Source organism: Thermoascus crustaceus (assembly GCF_041956765.1).
Source record: "Thermoascus crustaceus strain CBS 181.67 unplaced genomic scaffold VTN00scaffold_2, whole genome shotgun sequence".
NCBI classification, from domain to species: Eukaryota; Fungi; Ascomycota; class Eurotiomycetes; order Eurotiales; family Thermoascaceae; genus Thermoascus; species Thermoascus crustaceus.
The window spans coordinates 4,752,080-4,771,419 of record NW_027192528.1 but is presented as its reverse complement, the minus strand read 5'-3'; the positions used below and the strand labels follow the sequence as shown (position 1 = coordinate 4,771,419).

At 53.4% G+C, this 19,340-nt stretch overlaps 6 protein-coding genes across 6 annotated transcripts; 2 read left to right on the top strand and 4 right to left on the bottom strand.

The window, feature by feature from the left end:
- Window positions 1–1,021: 1,021 nt before the first annotated feature.
- On the bottom strand, window positions 1,022–4,219 carry VTN00DRAFT_5192 (uncharacterized protein; the record flags this gene model as incomplete). Its single annotated transcript, XM_069431698.1, has 1 exon — window positions 1,022–4,219. The coding sequence occupies one exon, from the start codon at window positions 4,217–4,219 to the stop codon at window positions 1,022–1,024; it is 3,198 nt and encodes a 1,065-aa protein (XP_069290707.1).
- Window positions 4,220–6,455: 2,236 nt separating this feature from the next.
- Window positions 6,456–8,252, bottom strand: VTN00DRAFT_5191 (uncharacterized protein; the record flags this gene model as incomplete). Its single annotated transcript, XM_069431697.1, has 1 exon — window positions 6,456–8,252. The coding sequence occupies one exon, from the start codon at window positions 8,250–8,252 to the stop codon at window positions 6,456–6,458; it is 1,797 nt and encodes a 598-aa protein (XP_069290706.1).
- A 604-nt stretch (window positions 8,253–8,856) lies between these two features.
- VTN00DRAFT_5190 (uncharacterized protein) lies at window positions 8,857–10,900 on the bottom strand (the record flags this gene model as incomplete). Its single annotated transcript, XM_069431696.1, has 2 exons — window positions 8,857–9,533; window positions 9,673–10,900. The coding sequence occupies 2 exons, from the start codon at window positions 10,898–10,900 to the stop codon at window positions 8,857–8,859; spliced, it is 1,905 nt and encodes a 634-aa protein (XP_069290705.1).
- A 907-nt stretch (window positions 10,901–11,807) lies between these two features.
- VTN00DRAFT_5189 (uncharacterized protein) lies at window positions 11,808–12,548 on the top strand (the record flags this gene model as incomplete). Its single annotated transcript, XM_069431694.1, has 2 exons — window positions 11,808–11,966; window positions 12,015–12,548. The coding sequence occupies 2 exons, from the start codon at window positions 11,808–11,810 to the stop codon at window positions 12,546–12,548; spliced, it is 693 nt and encodes a 230-aa protein (XP_069290704.1).
- Window positions 12,549–12,787: 239 nt separating this feature from the next.
- VTN00DRAFT_5188 (uncharacterized protein) lies at window positions 12,788–15,397 on the bottom strand (the record flags this gene model as incomplete). The annotated part of the gene is made up of 6 exons (XM_069431693.1): window positions 12,788–12,987; window positions 13,049–13,318; window positions 13,371–13,585; window positions 13,649–14,976; window positions 15,036–15,221; window positions 15,311–15,397. The coding sequence occupies 6 exons, from the start codon at window positions 15,395–15,397 to the stop codon at window positions 12,788–12,790; spliced, it is 2,286 nt and encodes a 761-aa protein (XP_069290703.1).
- A 2,098-nt stretch (window positions 15,398–17,495) lies between these two features.
- Window positions 17,496–18,723, top strand: VTN00DRAFT_5187 (uncharacterized protein; the record flags this gene model as incomplete). The annotated part of the gene is made up of 3 exons (XM_069431692.1): window positions 17,496–17,891; window positions 17,953–18,350; window positions 18,411–18,723. The coding sequence occupies 3 exons, from the start codon at window positions 17,496–17,498 to the stop codon at window positions 18,721–18,723; spliced, it is 1,107 nt and encodes a 368-aa protein (XP_069290702.1).
- Window positions 18,724–19,340: the final 617 nt, after the last annotated feature.

Here is a 19,340-nt window from a genome sequence, read left to right as displayed (position 1 = left end):
CATTGTAGGTCGACTTGGACACCATTTTTACAACATCAAGAAGGCCTTTGCCGACCATGCAGTCCTGTCAAGAACCTGACGGTTTTTCATGTTTGCCTGCTCTTTCGACTCTGAAACATTCTTGGTAATCGGCATTTGTCTTTAGATAAATATGCGGAAGTAGCATTTCAGCCATTGGCGTTGGCGATCCTGAATAGCCACCGTTATACGCTTCTTCCAATATTGGAGCATCAGGTAACGTCACAACCGATGTATCAGCCACGTTTCCTAGTAGACCTGGTACGTGAGTGCTATCACCTGTTGACAGGCACCTCTTTCGTAGCTCCCATTACCTTGGTCGGCAGAGCTAATGTTGTCGACATCAACTATGGGATCAGCCAAACGGTTCGCAGTGCCAACGTCAAACAGAACCTCATCGATTTGTCTTGCCTGGAAGTTGTTGCCACAAGTTGCTACAAGGACTGTAAAATGGGTACACACTACTGCTTTGTGGGCAGGGAATTCCTCATTCTGAGAGTAGTTGCAATGCAATTGATTGTCAAAAAGGCCTGTTTGAATTCATGCAAAGTGACTTTCCTGTGTCCTAATAAAGAACCGAGCGGATTGCCTAGGCTCGGTGGAATAGACAAATTGGCCAAAGGTCCTGTCCAACAATTCAGACTGGCTAGCTATATTGATGCAGTAGCGGCTGCGAGAAAACCGATCGCTGAAGTTTTTAACCTTGTCTGCGAGCTGCGCATACCGCTGTTCATCAGCTTCAGAAGACCATCAATGGAACCAAGAAACTAGGGGAAATACACAACTGTTTCTTGAAGTTCGCAATACAGCTTGTCAGAGCAGTGTCTAACCATCTCTAAAGTGTGACGGCGTGGCGGACGAGTAGGCGGTATGGCAGGCGGTGGGAGATACTGCCGGAACTACTCGGCTATATCAACCACCTCACGATGCCATGATTTATCTCTTTTTCTTCTCCATGCTTTTGATTCTATATGACAAGCTACCATAGTTTTAGCTAATAATACTATGACTGAGCGCTGTGACAATTGGCGCCTTTCTCGACCAGCAGCTTCACCACTGACTCATGCCCTCTCACTGCTGCCGAGTGTAGTGGCGTCCGGCCAGATTTGTCTTTTGCTTCCAGGTCGGCGCCTTTATCAATGAGCAGTTCAACGACCACCTCATGCCCTTTCTCTGCTGCCCGGGATAGTGGCGTCAGACCCCTCCTAGTTCGACAATTGATATCCACTTTCGCAGTTGCAAGCGATACACTTAAGGGGCCAAAATAGCTGAGTTCTACTTTCTGCGAGAGTAGACTTTGGTCTTTCGGAAGGCTGACATTGTGTCTATTGGTGAGGGTATTGGTGATTGACCCTTGATCTTCTGTGGATGTTTGACATAGTGAGTGATTGTCAAGCAGATCGGAACCAGACACAACTCCAGTAACTGGCTCTAAAAGGGTGGTTGTAGCATTGTCATTTGCGCGAGTCGAGCATGAAGATGATTGGTAGCCGTCGTGTTCCCTGTTGATGTCCATGTACGCAAATTCTTTGAGTATAATGCGGATGAGATTCGGCAAGTTTTTCCCTGCAAGGATGTACAACTGACTGGCATCCGGTGTATGGCGACGTATCTCATATCTCTCAAAGAGATTGTCCAGAGTGATCCACTTGCTGAAAGTGAAGTTTTTAACAAAGACATCTTGTGGGATTCCATAGCTGTCTGCAGCATCAGCGTGATGGAGTATGTTCTGCACTGCATATTCAAGGAAAGGAAACTTTTCAGATGCTAGTCGGCGAAGGTTTGCAGCAGGCTCAGAAGATGCACTTGGTAGGGGTGCTGTCAAAGAAAGATGCTGAGAGGTATCAATTGTCATGTAATTTTCACAGCATTGCTTCAGCCGCTCATGGCTACGGCCTGGGAAGTTGCTCCGAAGGCCGGTCTGAAGCCTGTCGAGTCCATTTCCTTTGAGTAGAAAATCCCGTACCGACTCGTGAATGAATTGAACGGTTTGAACCTTAGACTTTGTCATTTCTGCAAGTCCCTTCGAGGAATCTAAAATAAACCTTTCCATGTCCTCTTTTGTAATCTCATCGGAACTCCACGCAGTCACAGCCTCAGGTTCGACTCCAGCTACTATAGCGAAGTAGAGCTCTTCACGCTTCAAAGGCCGCTTCGCGTATAGTATGCACTGAAGACAGAGAATCAGCTCATTCACGTTCTGGCCATCTCTTGTTAAGATGTCCTGGAACAACTCATCCAACCCGTTCGGAATCTCATCAAGCCGCTTCCTAAGGGCATATATGCGACCACGGTCATATTCTTTGTTGAGCATCTGTACAACAAGGACAACCCATAGGAAAATCCCAGATGCCCTCTCGAGAATCTCGGATTTGATCTGCTCGACTAGCTTGCTCTGCCCAGCTTTTAGTTGGCTGTGCAAATAATTAGCTATGTCCTGCTGATGACCCTCCTGGCTTTCTAAGATTAGTTGGATGCTCTTTCCGATAGTGATGTGTGGGTAGTGGCGGCTTGAGAAGCACACATGGAATCGGCACTGGGAAGAAACTGCAAGTTGCCCTAGTTGTTCAAAGAAGGACACCATCTCTCGTATCTGATCCTCCTCACACTCATCTAGAGCATCAATAAAGCAGATCAAGCGACGCTGTCCGAGTTGTTCGATTGACTGCTCGAAAAGGCTTTTAATGGTCTCAATATCCCATCTATAAACACCATTGATCGCTGCTGTTGGTCGTAGGAAGTCAAATACGTCTTGCAGGTCGGGAAGCTTTTCAAGAAGCTGGAACAAAAGGGACCGGTACATTCCTAATGTTGACTTTTCTAGCTCTTCACCTCGTGCATTGAAAAAGAACGATATAATAATGGCGTCGGTCACTTCTTTCTTGGCATGTGCGTAGGCAAACTTCATGATTGTCGATTTACCGGTAGCTGGCTTTCCTTTGATCCATAGGAAGCCATAATGTTCAGGGAGCTTGTTGACGTTGAGCCAGTCTTGATACTCGCCTTTGCTAAGCAGCCATCGACATGTCTTTGCATGAGCGGTTTTGATTGTCGCGTGACGAGCGTCTATTTGATCAAACTTCAAAGAGTCCAGGTAGACTTTGCGTTGATCTTCTGGGAGGACTGATCTCACCCACGGCGCAGTCACATTTTGGGTAGCTCCCGCGACCTGATTGCGGGTCCTAACAAAATTTTCACAGTCCAAATCATCTGGTCCATGGGGACGATTTATCTCCGTATGACTCCTCGCGTAGTCTTGAGCGACTTGAATACTAGGAGTTTGCCAAGAAGCTGGGGAGACCAAGGACAGGATTTCTTTCGCACATGCCGCTGCGGCACCTGCCGCAAATGGCTGCCACTTCTTGTTCTTATGCGAGTCAGCATAATCACAGATACCTCGAATGACAAGACAGGGAAAGCTGTTCATCAGGCCCGCTGCCTCCATCTCAAAACAAAGGACACCCCCAAGTTCGGTGCTCAGCTTGTCCCTTGTAAGTCCATCCTTCATAACTTGGTTGCCAGAAGCTATTGTGCCATAATGAATGACTATGTCTTCACTTTCCCGCGGGCTCCGTATGACTACCATATCTTTGCAGCACCCATCGCATGTCGGTCCTCCAACATGCCTATACGAGGAGTGGAAAAGGTTGTCTGGACCAGCGCTGCGACGATTAAATTCTGGGAGGTGAGCTAGCGATGACAGATAGCGTGGGATGTTGCTTTTGCCGGCGCTTCGATTCGATCGCAGTTTGGATACTGCGGTAAGGAGGATATTAGGTGGTCGGTTAAGATGACCCAGCCGGGTATGCTGTCCGCCTGAGCCCGTCTTCCCAAAGTCATATTGAACCACCCCCCCGTAAGGCCCCTGTGGCTGACTGATCACCACATCACCAAGTCGAATGTCTGCTTCGTCGTTTGGAACTCCACCGCCAATGCCTACCACAAGGCCGATCTGGAGAGCTGGAAATTTCAACCGCATCTCAGCAGCAGCTGTTGCAGCGGAGTTCGTGCCAATCCCGCCAGCTGGCAAGCACATGACAGCAATGTTGTGCCTGCCGATGCGCCCCAGAGTATATTGGGTGGTATCACCGCTATCGTCGTATACTTCATCTAGCATTTCTGTTGCGGCAGTGAGCTCGACAGGTAGAGCGGAGATCCATCCCACTGTAAAGTCTCCAGCTTGAGGATGTTTTCGTTTCATTGTGAAATCGACATGCCTATCTTCACAATAATCCGGAGGACGAAAAGGCCAGCAGCTGGTGTTGTTCTTCTTGATGTTGCATCGTCAGAGAATAATAACCTGGCGAGGCTGAGTGAGCTGAAGGCCAATTTCGTGAGTGCAGGCAGGCGGGACTGGGTCGAAGTCGGAACATGTTATGATTAGCAATGGGTAGTAGGATGTCCACTCATACAAGGTCGTATGTCCTACTTACATAATAACCAACCGCTGGATGCGTACTTACACAAGTCTCCAATAACAGTCCTGAGGAACCGTGGTAGATATCGTGGAGATGCATCTGATTTGAACCCGCGACTCGGTCAAGTCAGCCTTGGGACCTCTTGGTCTGGGCCTTAGCTCAAGATTCCTCAACCGGAACCCCCTAAAAAAGGCGGTGAACAATAAGATCTACCGCCTGCTGTTTTTACAACCCCCTCTGTACATACAATTTTTCGAGAATATTTGCCGACTTCACGCCATGTCTCTCATGTATGTTTTATTAAGAAACGCGAAAGTCAAACCTTAGGCCTCGTAAATGGTCCTTTCGGTACCAGGTAGACCAGTTGGCTTAAGGGTTGAAACTGACCCTCTCGCGGCTAATAGGGATACAGCTCTCGAATTGCTTGTCTAGTGGCTTCGTCCTGTTCATCCTTGCTCTCCTTGATTGCATCATGGATTAGTTTCTGCACCTAAAGGAGTGAATCTTTCCAGCTGCCATGAAAGCTCGCCTTCCCTCCCTGTGTTGTTGGTTCTGGTTCCAGTGATCCTGATGTTCCTTTAAAGTTCTGCAATATAGAAACATCAAACCTCAAAATACGAACGCATCAAGGTAGTGAGCTATGCATCTGTGGAAGATATGCCCTCCTACCCAATTAGGCCTAGCCTCTCGCGTGTCTATGTTATTCCACATTCGTGTAAACAGTTAGAATCCTCTTTCAAGCAAGCAAGCAAGCTCATAATAATAATATCATCATCATCTTTTAGAGTTCCGCCTCCTTCTCCCATAGCATCAAATGTCAAGGTCACACAGCAGATGGAATCAAGTTATAAGCTAACAATATTTGGGCTGAAGATCCTTGAGGGGGGGAGTAGTGTTACAGCACAGCCTAGAGATCGCTGACGGGCAGACAAGGGGGAGGCCTTGTCACATGATGATGGAGCAAACCAGCAGAAATGATCCATCTAGGTTCTTGATCCAACCTAGTCCTTGATCCATCAGACAGGTAATTCCGGGCAGAAACTCATTATGTATATAAGACGTTCCTTAACGATGGGGATTAGGACCCCGTGGTCAACTCAAATAGCAATACAGATAGTAATATTGCTAGTAACGGCCTACTCATCTACCTCTTTCTCTTGCTTTCTGTCCTCAAGATAAACTCAACGAGCCTCCGCCTGAGAAGTCTTAGGCCCGCCGTTACAGTATGAAAGAGGTAGAAGCCAAACATTAGCGGCGTGGAAAGAACTTCAGGATCTGAATATGACGATAGTACAACCTTAAAGCAATTCCATCCGTTCTCCTGCGTCGCTTCTGTTTAAATGGCAGCCGTCTGGAACCAGGGACGATATCTCAACGGACACTAGATGGAAATAGCGTAACCATTGTCAAATCATGTTCAGATACGCAAGTACTATACAATGAGCTAGCTGTCACAAGAACAGATGTAAATATATTTTCCCTTTTGGGAGGCGCCTTTTTGATAAAGCATCAGCCTTAGGCTTATACTTCTGTGTCAAGGCAATCGTAGATTGGAATCTTATAAATTATATATAAATCTATATTGAAAGAGGTATGCGTAAATGCCGATGATGGGGGAAGGTACAGGTCCAGGTTCGTGAGCTTGCTTTCTCGGATCGTTATGGCGATGCTATAGCCCAGGAAGTGGAGGATGTGGGAACATCATGAGTCTCCGGCAACGTACCGCGGCCCTTGATGGTAAGAGGTTGCGCCTCATGGTGGACCAAGCACCTTAAGAACTGGCGACGAGTGATAGGCTTCAATAAATAATCACCCAGGGTGGTAGAGTTGGAAACCAACAAGTGGAGAGATGCTCTAGACTATGGAAAGACAGCAGGAACTGAACCACGGGACAGGTATATTGGTAGATTTCTGGCTCTTGTAACTCATCGAATAACATGGCACAAGCTATTTTTTATTAGCTTTAAACTCTAACTTTGTATAACATACATGGAGCTTAACATAATATTATTCTATTAATTATAATTTAAATTCCCACTCCCCCCTTTCATTCAGCAGATTTACCTTATAGGCCCCCAGTGCCTTAACTAAGCTCTCATCTTGCCTGTCAATATTCTCCGCGGCAGCTGGTTTCATCTCATCATCGATCTTCGCCACCAGAATGGCGAGAATACTGTCTTTCCACGTCCCCACATAGCTTCTTCTTGTCTGCCACACAACAACAACCAGGTAAAGAAGCGTGGCCACGATGATTGCACACGGAAAGGTGATCCACGGCCAGTGGACGTGGATGTAGAATTCGTCTTGGAAGATCACGCCAGCGTAATGCTCATCGCTGGCGTTTGAGGCAGGATAGGAGAGCTGCAGGGTTTGGGAGAGGCTTCGCGCCACGCCTTTGACCCAGCTGTCAAGATGGGTGACGTGATTGTACATGCTCTGGAACTGGTCATTGTCCGTATAATCCGGCATGCTCATCACGCTACCGTTCAGGAGTTCGCTGGTGACCCCTTGCATCGTCTGTAGAGTCCGGTTATATACTGAAAAGACCACCCCCGGCTGGACGTTGAAGTGGGGTGGAATGGAGGTGAAATTGATCCTGGGCCCGCTGTCCGGGGCCGTGGTTTCGGTCCAGGTGTCGATCGTTTCTCGATGCTGGACACCCCCCTCTGTGGATACATTGTATGCCTGCACGCAGAACCACAGGCCACATTCCCAGGCGAGGACGGAGGCCAGCAGCTCCTTCTCGTCCGAGTACGAGATCGGCGGTACGCCCATGACTTCGAAGTGGGCGATCGGGAGGCGATTCGTGGTGCCATTAGCCCGCGTGGTCGACCGGTAGATATAGCCGGTGTAATTGGAGTCTTTGTCGACGATGGGCTCCGAACGTAGCACGGTCAAGTGCATCCCAACACCTGAGAATTCCGCCGTGAAGCCGTCTGGCAGCCTGGACTGCACGCCGTACCCCACGTCGACGAATTGGATCTCATCGGTCCGGTTGGTACATTCTCCGCACACGGCCAGGGATGGCAGAATGGGCCAGGTACAGTTGCCGGTCTTGCATGGGGCTGTGATATCCGTCACATTCGAGTCGAACATGCCGCGGTACAACGCTGCCATCATGGGGAAATCCAGCACGGTCACGATGGGAAGTGACGTGCCGTTGTAGTATTCGGACCGGGGATATTTGGCATCGGGAGACCGATGGCTGACGGTACGCAGATCGACGGACAGGAGCTGCTGGGAGATGGTGTCCATCGCGATCCCCAGGATGACCAGCAACGCACCGAGGGACGCCAGATGGACGGGCATGAGCCGACACAGGAGTTCCAGACTGCCCCAGACGCCGCGCGATGCCTGGTCAAACAGATGCAGGTCGCGCAGCTTTTGCTTCTTCTGGCGAGCAAAGTGCAGCCATTTGCCCTGACTCAGGGCGGATGCGACGACCAACATCAGCGACGACCGAGTGATGGTCGACAGCAGGGCGACAAAACCGTTGAGGGTGATGGTGCTGTACGGCCATGCGGTCTGCGGTTGGCCCTCGTAGCGCCTCAAGACCCAGATCTCCACCGCGAATGAGACTATGGCAACTATGCTGGCGATGACTTCCGTGGTCCAGCCTATTGATCCGACAGGGGAGGGTTTCTTTTTCCTCTGTCTGTCGTTCTTCTCCTCGTCCGCATTGCTGGACTCCATCGACGTATCTACAGGTTGATCGGTCTGGGTGGCGGATTTTTGCGGTTGGTGTACAGGCTTTCGGGGAATGGTGGTGGCCGGGGTGGAGGCATCTTGACCCTGTAACAGCTGGTTCGTTTCCATCTTGTGTAAGGTGGGCGGTTCATGAAAGATTAAAACAGAATTGAGGCGATTGACGGGCGTAGAAGAGGAAGTAAGGGAGGAGTAAACGGTCTGCTCTATCAGGCACTCGCAACGCTCGCTTCCCCCGTCTAACTGATTCGTGTGTAGACCTGCCATTGGCGGTTGAGGCGCAGATAGAGGGCTGCTAAGCATCACCCCGGCGGCAATGTTGAATCTGATGTTGGCGTTGATTGGATCTCGCACTGATCTTCAGTCGACCCCCTCTCAGCCACTCCAAGTTCAATTCGCCTGATCTGTGCACCGAGGTCAGGCAGACAAGTCTAATTTAGCGTGTTGAACTGACCTATATCCGCACTCGAAGCCGCTCCACCTGATCTCGAAACTCGAGGACATAGAAAGAGTTAAGTTTTAAGCCGAGCCGAAGCCAAGTAAGTCATTTAAAGTGGTTTAGTAAGAGACAACAGAGTGAATTGTCCAGCTTACGTATCCTTGTACCCACTATAAATAGCCCAGCCTCACATATCACAATGTAACGATACCTGTGCAACCGGAGAAAAGAAAAGCCTCCATAATCCGTAATCAAAGGAAAAAAAAGGCAAGTAGACTACAGGGTATAAAACATAGCAAGTTCCTCCTGGAACCAGTCATACGAATACAGCAGCTGCTCGACGACCTGGGGGTCCATCTCCGGCAGCGTTGGATTCAAGACGGCATTGTTCTCCACGACCGGCGGAGGAGAAGCCCCCTCCTGGGCGGCCTTCTCCAGGACGGCGGCGCTCTGCTGCTGGAAGGCTGCGGCCAGCCGCTCCACGCCGCGCCGCCGCTTGCCAAACTCCTCGAGCAGGACGACGACGGCGTCGACGCCGTACCGGACGACGTCCTCGGGCGGCGTCCACACGATGGGCCGGCCCTCGCGGCGCGCGCGCACGTTCTGGTCGATGCACCACAGCATCGTCGTGCCCGCGGCGTAGATCTGGCACAGCGTCAGCCAGATCCACTTGATCTTGCCCAGGGCGTAGCTGTCCCAGTACGAGCGGACGACCTGCACGCTGGAGTCGCCGCAGACGATGACGCAGGGCGCGTCCGGGGTCGGGTGCAGCGGGCTGGGACGGTAGAGAAGGAGTAACGCGGTGTGGTAGAGGTAGTCGAAGTAGCTCGTCGAGTAATGGAGCGCCGCCGGCAGCAAGGGGGCAGATGTCCGCCAGGCGTCGAGTTCGTGGCGGAAGCCTCGCAGCGTCTGGTTGATATCTTCATTCGGGGAGAGAGGGCGGTTGCTGTACACTTGGATATATGTCAGGACTGAAGTCAATATGCACATGAGACCGTCACGAAATAAAAAAAAAAGAAAAGAAAACAGAGATACAACGCGATATATAGGCACGAAACATAGACCTATAGACATGAGCAGGTTCAAACCCACATGCTCGATATATCCGCGAGAAGATCCGCCGCAGCCGGATCACCTGCACCGGGATGGTCATGGAGCATGCTCCGGGCACTTCCACCCAGTCGTCGTCGTACTCGCCCGGCAGGTCGACGGTGATGTCGTCGTCCGCGATGCCCAGCGGCCGGCTCAGCGTCACGGCCGTCAGCCGGTCGAGGTTGTAGAGACTCCAGAACGCCCGCTTGCCCATCTCGTCCTCGATCAGCTGCTCCAGATCCTGCTGCTGCTGCTGTCCCTCCAGAAAAGACGGTCTCGCCTTGTGCAGGCCCAGACTGGTAGCCAGGCGGATGGCCGACCCGAGGACATGCCATACACTTGGCCCGGACGGGGCGAACATGGCGTACAGCGCCAGGCCCAGCAGACACCGCAGCGCCTGGACGTCCTCGTTCTGCAGCGCCAGCGGCAGGGCGTCACGGGCCGCCTTGTACAGCGAGGCCGACATGCTGCCGTCGGAGGCGCCGATGTGCATGGCGGTGGCCAGGGTGATGTGGTAGCAGCACAGCGCGTCCGGAGAGACCGGCTCGCCGGCGTAGATGCGTCGCATAGCGTCCATGAACTGGCCGCGGTGCAGAAAGGGGTACTGCAGGCCTAGGCTGTCGAAGTACTCGGCCGCCAAGGTCTCCGCCTCCGCCAGCGACGACAGCCTCACGGCCCGCGGTGGGGACAAGGGCGGACGGGCGGCGGCGGGACGACGGTTCTCCAGCTGGTCGCGGAAGATCTCGCCCACGTTGGGCAGGCCGGCGGAGGCGTCGGGGGAGGAGGCCAGGTCGTCGAGACTCCTCCCCGCGCGGCCGGCGGAGATCAGGTCGGGGACATGATACCAGCCCAGGCTCTCGCCGTCGATGGGGCTGCCCGTGGGGATGCTCGACACATCCAGTCCCGTGGAGCGCTGGAGCACCTCCTCAAGCCACTCGACGCGCTTCTGGAGCGTCTCGAGCTGGTCTCGTGGGACGGCGGCGCTGGCGACGGGCTCGAGGACGGCGCAGCGGACGCCCGCTCGCAGACAGGCGGAGCAGTTGGGATATCGAAAGTCGCACTTCTTCTTCCTCCGCCGGCAGAACTCGCAGGCCGTGGCGACGCGTTTGCTGCGCGCCCGGGGGCCTTCGATCGCCGCGCGCGAGGCCGTCTCGGACGTGACGCTGGGCGCGGACTCGAGGCGGAACTTTCCCAGCTGCTCCCGGAATTCGCGGTCGTTGGCGGTCATGATCGATCAGGGAGACAGTCGGCTCGAACCGCAGCCAAGGCGGCATGTTCCTCAGGACGGGATGCCCGTGGGGACAGAGAGAAGGATTATCAGCGAGAGACGCTGGACGGAGCATGGCCGAGGCTTAGTGAGCCCGCGTATCAGCGCGGCGATCATCTGGTCAAAGGATCCACCTCGTGTCCTTGTTTAGCAACATGAGGCGACGGCCGTGTCGCCGAGACTTCTGTATGTTTCGACCAGGATGCGGAGGCCTAGGGGCGTCCGAGGGTCTAGATCTATGCATACGGACATGGCATATACTCTTTATGTTGAGATATCAGGTACGTATCAACACAGACATGTCTCCCAGATGAAGATGACTGACTCCAGACAGGACAAGAACAACGCCGAGCCAGAATACGAGAGCAAAAGCACCAGCCCCCGTCGATCACCCGGCGTGGACCCGATGCAGGTACCACCCTTTATATACCTATGGTCCCTATTCCTCAGCACACCCGTATCTGCAGGGCCGGCCCGCTCGGAAACGCGGTCCCAATCAGAGCAAAGATCGAGATCATGCCCCGTTTCAACTGGTTTAACGTTGATGTTTAACGTTATTTTCGATCCCGTGCGGGGCAGAAATGAGGCCCGCGAAAGGCCCTGAACCCTTCGTATCCGGCTTCACGCTGGAAGGGATCGTCGGCTGTTGTTATTTATGAACACGAGAGACGTGCTGCGCCTTGCTCTGCTCCTCGTGATGAAGTGTGTATACGAGATGGAAGAGTGAATGGCTTCATCGGGAGAAGCATAAATAGGGCATCATCATCCCCTGCCATAGTCTCGACAGCAGCAGCAGCAGCAGCAACGATAACTGGCAAACACTTCTACTCGAAGCACCTCTCCCGGACAAACATCCGACTTTAGCAACATGAAGCTCGCTCCTCTCGCTTTGGCCGGCCTCGCCGCCGCCGCTCCCCAGGTCAGCAAGCGCGCCTCCGGAGTCCAGGGGTTTGATATCTCGCACTACCAGGACAAGGTGGACTACAAGGGCGCCTACGCCAGCGGTGCACGCTTCGTCATCATCAAGGTACGTCGCCATACCTGTCTCTTTTGGAATGTCCGCTAAGGACGACAGGCCACCGAGGGCACCTCCTACATCGACCCCGCCTTCTCCCAGCACTACACCGGCGCCACCGAGGCCGGCCTCATCCGCGGCGGCTACCACTTCGCCCACCCGGACAGCGCCTCGGGCGCCGACCAGGCCAAGTACTTCCTCGCCCACGGCGGCGGCTGGTCCAACGACGGCATCACCCTGCCCGGCATGCTCGACCTCGAGTACAACCCCTCGGGCGACACCTGCTACGGCCTCAGCGACTCGAAGATGGTCTCGTGGATCCAGGACTTCGTCGACACCTACCACGGCGAGACCGGCCGGTACCCGATGATCTACACCACCGCCGACTGGTGGAAGACGTGCACCGGCGACAGCAATGCCTTCGCGAGCACCTGTCCGCTGGTCCTGGCGCGGTACTCGAGCTCCCCCGGAAGTGCGCCGGGCGGCTGGCCGTACCACACCATCTGGCAGAACTCTAACTCGTATGAGTTTGGCGGAGACTCGGACATCTTTAACGGTGATGAGGCCGGTTTGAAGAAGCTGGCTTCTGGTTAAGCATGTAGCAGGGTGGATAGTGGTTGTCTATAGTCTGCTTCTCGAATATATATATGGGGGGTTGGCTCTCCTGTATATGAGTATATGTGTTGTTGGAATCTCAGCGTATACGCATCGTGTCGCAGTGCCCAGTATAAATGAAGAAACATAGCTGCGGTTTTCAAAGTCTTCAATTCGAATAACGCGCAAAATCATGCATTCACGTACTTAATAAAGCATATCCATGAACCCAGACATGCCTACTCCCACGACCCCTTCGGCGGCCCAAAGTATCCCGTCTCGGGTACGCTCTTCCACGGCGTCCCCAGCCCATCCGCCGTGGTTGCATATACGCTGTTGCCCCACCAGTTGAGGACCCCGCCAGGGAGGATGATGCAGAAGAAGATGACGATGGTCGACACGGCGACACCCGAGTCCAGCGCGGCAGAGAGGACGTAGTCTGACGAACTCAGTCAATATTGTAGCGACATAGTAGACGGACAGAAGGAATGGGAACGTACTGTACTTGGTCCACCACGCTGGCTTGCGCCGCTTGAGGAGGCCATTGAAGATCGCATTGACCACCCACCACGACGAGAAGTTGACACCCGTCGCCGGTGGCACCAGGCTCATCCCTCCGATGATCACCGGCCATGACACGTAGTTCATGAACCTCCACCGCCGCCCGAGCGCCCATGTCACCAGGACCACGAGCGGGCCGATGAGGAAGAACCACAGCAGCTTGCCGTACAGCTGGCCGGGGGAGTAGCTGCGGCCGGGGCCGAGGGCACCTGAGGAAGTTAGCGAATAAAGCTGAGTCAAAAGACGGTTCTAATTGCTTACCCCAGATCAAGGACGACGAGTATGTGACTCGCCCATGCGGGCATGAATACCCGCCCGATGCGTCCGACGAGCAGATGCCGTCCACACGGGTGATCATGAAGACCGTCACTCCGCACTGGACGATGGCCCCGATCAGCGTGGCAGTGCCCTGCGCGAGGAAGACAGTCCGTGGTGCGATGTGAAGGTAGTGGGCGAGCTTCATGTCCGCAACGAATCTGCAGAAGATGTCTCGTCAGTTTCTATCCAATACAAGACCACATCTTTGCATGTTTACGCACTCCAGTCCCTGCGACACCGCCACATAGCCATAGAACTTGAAGGCCATGTTGGCGATCGGCCGTCCCAGCAAGGCGTACCCGCCGATAAACTCGGTGATCAGGTTCAGCTGGTTGGTGCTGATGTTGGTCACCGCTTTGATGAGGCCCACGGGGATGAAGTAGATCACCGGGAGCACGAAGGCCAGGAGAACCGCCCAGACCGGTAGCCCCGTGTGCCAGACCTCGTTGGTGACGACGCTCAGGGCGAACATCAGCACGGTGATGGCGGCGAACCACCACCACGGGACCTCCTTGTAGCGGTCGATCAGCCGCGCGTGGATATCCTTCTTCCCCAGGCCCTTCCAGTTACGCCAGATGTCCCTGCCGTGGTAGAGTCCGATGTGCACGAAGATGCCCGTCAGGTTGGCAAAGGCCAGGCCGTACGTGAGCGCGTACGCCGCGGGCAGGAACATGGGCGAGTACGAGCGGTAGGCCTCCACGTCGACGGTACCGTCGGGCTTCATGATGCGGCTTGTGTTATAGGTCTTGCCGGTGTTGTCGAAGGTGTTGGAGTTCATCATGGGCAGGTACGCCGAGTACCAGGTGTTGCTGTAGTAGAGGATCGGGCAGATGAGCCAGAAGAACAGCACGAACCCTCCCATGACATTCATCCCGGCCCAGAAGGGCACCAGCAGCGGGCTCTGGTTGGCAAAGACCACCTGCGCCCAGTCGAAGGTCAGCATCGACATCCCGAGACCCGTCGTCTGGCCGAAGAGCTGGTTGACGACCACATTCTTCGGGACGATCCAGCAGATAAAGCTGAACGTGCTGAGGCCCTTGAAGAGAAAGCCCGGGACAAAATACCAGATGGCGCCTCCGATGAAGATGTAGAGGAAGAAGCGCAGCCGCGAGATCTGCCACCCGTCGGCGATGGCGTTCGACCGGGAGTGCAGGGTCGACAGAAGCGCCGCGTTGGACAGGACCAGCGGCCATGTCATCGTCGCCGGCAGGACGAGCCACTTGTACGAGACGCCCGCCAGACCGAACCCGAAGAGCTGCGTCGTGATGGTGAAGAGGACCTCGAAGCCCCCCTGCGAGGGGAGGTTATAGAACTTGACCATGGCCTCGATCACCTGCGTGGCTGCCGCGGAGCCGAAGGAGACGTTGGCCATGATGGTGACGAGGGCATGTTCCTTGATATTGAAGCTGCGGTTCGGGTTCAGGATGCCCAGGGGCATGAACTTGGCCCAGGCACAGCCGACGGGATAGGCCAGCAGCTGGGCGACGAGGGAGCTGATGGTGACGCTCGGCTGGCGCAGGCTGAAGAATTGGTTCAGACCGCTGCCGACCTGGACACTGTGGTCAATGGCTGCATCCAGTGGTCGTCCTGGCCATGCGTCCGACTCACGATGGTAAAGATGATGCCGATGCACCACATGCGCACGGTGTTGATGGGCAGCGACGGGTCGTCGACCGGCGACACGACCGCGCGCACCTCGGGGAAAGGCGAGTCGTCGGCTTCATAGGGGAGGATCTGCTTGGCCTCACGATCGTCGATGAAGCCCAGGTCGCCGTTCACGTCGACATCTACGGCCTGTTGCGTCCATCAGCCCGGTCCAATGCACGTTTTCCCTGTCGGTTTGTATCCGGAGGCATGTCATATGTAGGTATGTTGTACGGTACCTTTGAGGCCATCGGATCGTCCCTGTTCTCATCGTCTGCTGCTTTTTGAAGCTCGTGAGGCGTCTTCTCCGCTGTCTGGCTGTCCATGGGGATGGAGGATGGGGGAACGAGCGGGAACAAGACACCAGAAGCACGTCCATGATCGCGTGTGGGTCTATAACTATAAGTACAACAGCGAGCTCGGCTCTGCAACGACTCCAAATGCTTGATCAAAGATAACTGCGTGGGGAACCCGCACTATCGCGTTAGCCGGCAACGGCCTCGTTAGGGAGCGGGCTGGACCGCCACCGAGTTGCCCTGGTGGGTATCCTGGTCATTCTCCTGACAAGTCTCGTCTGTCGCAATGGACGCCCTATCATGACGGGGGTGGAGGGAGCCGAGATCAAGGAGACGCGCATCGTGAGAAAAGACGTCTGTTATCGCACGCTTAGATATCAGCCGGCGCATGGACAAAAAAGCGGAGTTCCAATTCCTGAAGGACTTAGAGATATGCACGATCTCTTTCTACAGCTCGATTGTTGGTGCAAGGAACCCCTGACCAGAGTGGAGAAGACTTTATCGTGTTACATCGGTCTTTGCAAAGCGTCAACTCGCCCTGCGTGGCGCCATTTCTCGCTGCAGCTCGACGTACAAAACGACCGAGTTCTTTCAGATCAATATATTTTTGTTATATTCGATCCTTTGATAGTGGTGACAGGAATACGACTGGAGACCAGTAACGAGCATACTCAAAACCACGTATTCCCTGAGTTCACTAACAATTTTTTTTTATAAAAAAAAAGAACGTTTCTGTGGGATTTCAAACTGCACATTGACACTCCGCTCTCCGATCTCTCCGATGGGTTGAAAAGATGGCGGGCAAACAGATCCAGTTTGGCTGCTCTCCGAGGATCTCAGAATATGTGGCGATCAGAGTTTTACCGAGCCCTCGTCCACTCGGCAAGATAGTCTTCGCTTCAGAATCCCTCCAAATATAGTCAAGAAAGCAGGTGGATGAATGATGCAGAAGACAACGCGTTGCGACCATTAAAGAAGCCGATCTCGGTTTTTCCCGCACTGGCCCATTAGCAATGGTGTGCTCTTAAAGACTACCTCTATCTTCATGGCATGCCTATCTCGGTGCCACAACGCTCGAGAAAGTCCGTAAAGACGTACCTTTCGCAAAGGCCTTCCGTCTAAGATTAACTGGGTCAAATTTCCACAGAATTGTCTCTTGCCCTGACCAACTCTCTGTTGGAGGAGTGGGAGATGTGCACTGTGCCTTACCGACGTCAGAAAGCATCCTTATTGTAGCGGTAGGCTCCTACCGGGGGTATCCTTGCTTTTGATAACTCTCAACTCCCTAGTCTATGTCCGGGTGGCCAGGTCCTTGTTGAACGGCCACACCAGCTTTCCCCGCTCTACCAGCCTTCTCCATTGAGGTCTGCTAAACGTTTATTTACTCATGGGGAGACCTGGTGCGAAAGTGTTACTGTGAGAATTACTGAGTGTGTGTGTGTTGCGACTACTGATCTTCTGCATTTGGAGTATAGCGGCTTCTGTGCCGAATACTACGACTCTGTCACGAGTACGAATATCCCGAGTTTCAATGAGTACATTGCCGGCACATGCTCTTTCCAGAATACATTCCGCCTAGATGATATGCTGTGGTGGCCTTTGGATCGCGAAGAGATGGCGCGAATAGATCTTGATCTGCATCTGCTCCGCGCTGGTCATTTCCGACAGCAGTATCTCCGTCCGGGGACGACAGTCACCTTATACTCTTCAATTATCATTGGAGGCGCACGTGGCTATTACGATAACTCTGGAGTCCACCAAAACTTATTAATCAGGCGATCTCGGGGACTGGAGGGGCATCTGCGGGCTGGACCGCCGTCGAATTTCCCTTGTCGGATGCCGAGATATAAAATCATCAAAGATCGATCTTTTCGGCACCGGAGCCCTATTTCCTTGCCACTAAGGACCGGCGGCTCAAGCCGACGGCACTTCCAGTAAGGCAGCTATCACAATTGGCATTAGGGGGTCGTCATCTGAGTAGCACGGTTCATGTGGAGATAGAAGCTGCTGTTTCACTATAAAATACTTTAATCTCGATCTTCTCCACAGCAGCTTTCTCAGCGACTTCTCAAAACCCCATCTTCTATCGCTGAGAGAACCTGTCGCAAGAAGGGTTAAGGGGTTCATCATGGCAATCGAACAGCAGAATGGCCACAGCCATCAAAATGGCGTTTCTACAACTCCATTCCCGCAGCGCCCAATTATCATCCTGGGCGCCGGCATCATCGGCTGCGCCGCGGCTCGGCAGCTCCTCCAGAAGGGATTCCAGGTGATTCTCGTCGCGGAGTATCTGCCCGGAGATCAGAACATCTTCTACGCTTCCGCCTGGGCAGGCGCAGCATGGCATTCCGCCGGCGGCATATGCGACGAGTATAAATATCTCCAGGTGGTCAGCCACCGGCACCTGTTGAAGTTGGCGCAGGAGGAACCGGAAGCCGGAGTCTGCATGGTGAAATCCCGCGAGTATCTGGAGGAGGCTCCGGGGAAGAATTCGGCCATTTGGGGGAGGACTGTTGTTTCGAACGTGAGTAAAATTGCGCTCAAACGGTATATTCATTTTGTCAGAATACCTGACGACTTTCCAGTTCCGCCATCTCAAACCCGGGGAATTCCCATCCAACTTCAACTGCGGCTGGGAGTACGACTGCCTGGTCACCGACCCCACGAAACACATGCCCTACCTGGGGAAGAAGATCACGTCCCTGGGCGGACGATTCATCCGACAGAAGGTCTACTCTCTCGCGGAGCTCTACGACATGTTCCCCGAGTCGAGGATCTTCATCAACGCCAGCGGATGGGGCAGTAAACTGCTGAGCGACGTCAAAGATGACAAATGCTTCCCGGAGCGAGGCCAGAATGTCTTCTTCAAGACTCCCAACACCGGGACGATGTACTTCCGCAACGGAAAGGAGTATACCTACGTTATCCCTCGTCCGATGTCTAACGGCCTTGTTCTCGGAGGTATCAAGCAGCGCGACAACCTGTGAGTTATCAAACTGGTCTTAAATATACATTCACCAGTATACATACTGACCATAATTAGCTCTCCGGAAGTCGATATGGACATTGCACGGGACGAGATCGCACGGGCGCACCGCCTTGCTCCCGAAGTAGTTCCAAGTGACCCCCCAGAGGAAGACCTGAGCTACATCGTCGGGATCCGCCCGTCCCGCGAGGGTGGATTCCGTCTGGACTCCCAGCGCATCGGGGAACGGACGGTCCTCTCGGCGTACGGATTCGGGGGCGGAGGCTATGCCTTCGCGTATGGCGTGGCCGATGCGCTTGTCAGGATGGTCGAGGACGCGGAGTTTGAGAACGTGATTAACCCGGATGCCAAAACGGTTGCTGTTCTGTAGAAGCCTTTGTATGTTTTCCTACATTTCTGGGCGGCGGGGCTGGGATGTGTTGTATGACAGGTATTTATATAGTTCAAGGATCTCTGCTGTAACCAAGCAGAGAGATATAAATTAATGCATCTAAGAGAGAATTTCTATTCATGATCCATCTTCATTCTTCTTGCATTTTTGATATGAAGCTTGTTTGTATGCAAAGCGTCGATCAGACAGCACCTGGACTATAAATATAACGATGAGTGGGCGGATGACCAACAGTCGAAGACCTGACCAAACCTCCAACTTCACAGAGCTTAAAAAATATCCATATGGGTATTGAACCATAGATGATACAAGCTGTATTCGCCGTGTCCACAAGTTTATTGTTTATTCCGGTATTTTTGACCGCGATGGTGCCGATTGAGGACAGCAGCGTACTCCAGGACGGAGCAACAGCAGTTTAGCTATACATCAGAGAACGATCATTGCTACTAGCCGCGCAACGGCTTCCTTTCTTTCTCCCCTGGCATCTCGGCCTTTGGAATTGTGCGATAAGAGCTCTCTATTCTGTATACTTGTCCAGACGACTCACTACAAGAACTGTAGAGTGACGGCTCGATGATCTCATTTCCACATTTGCA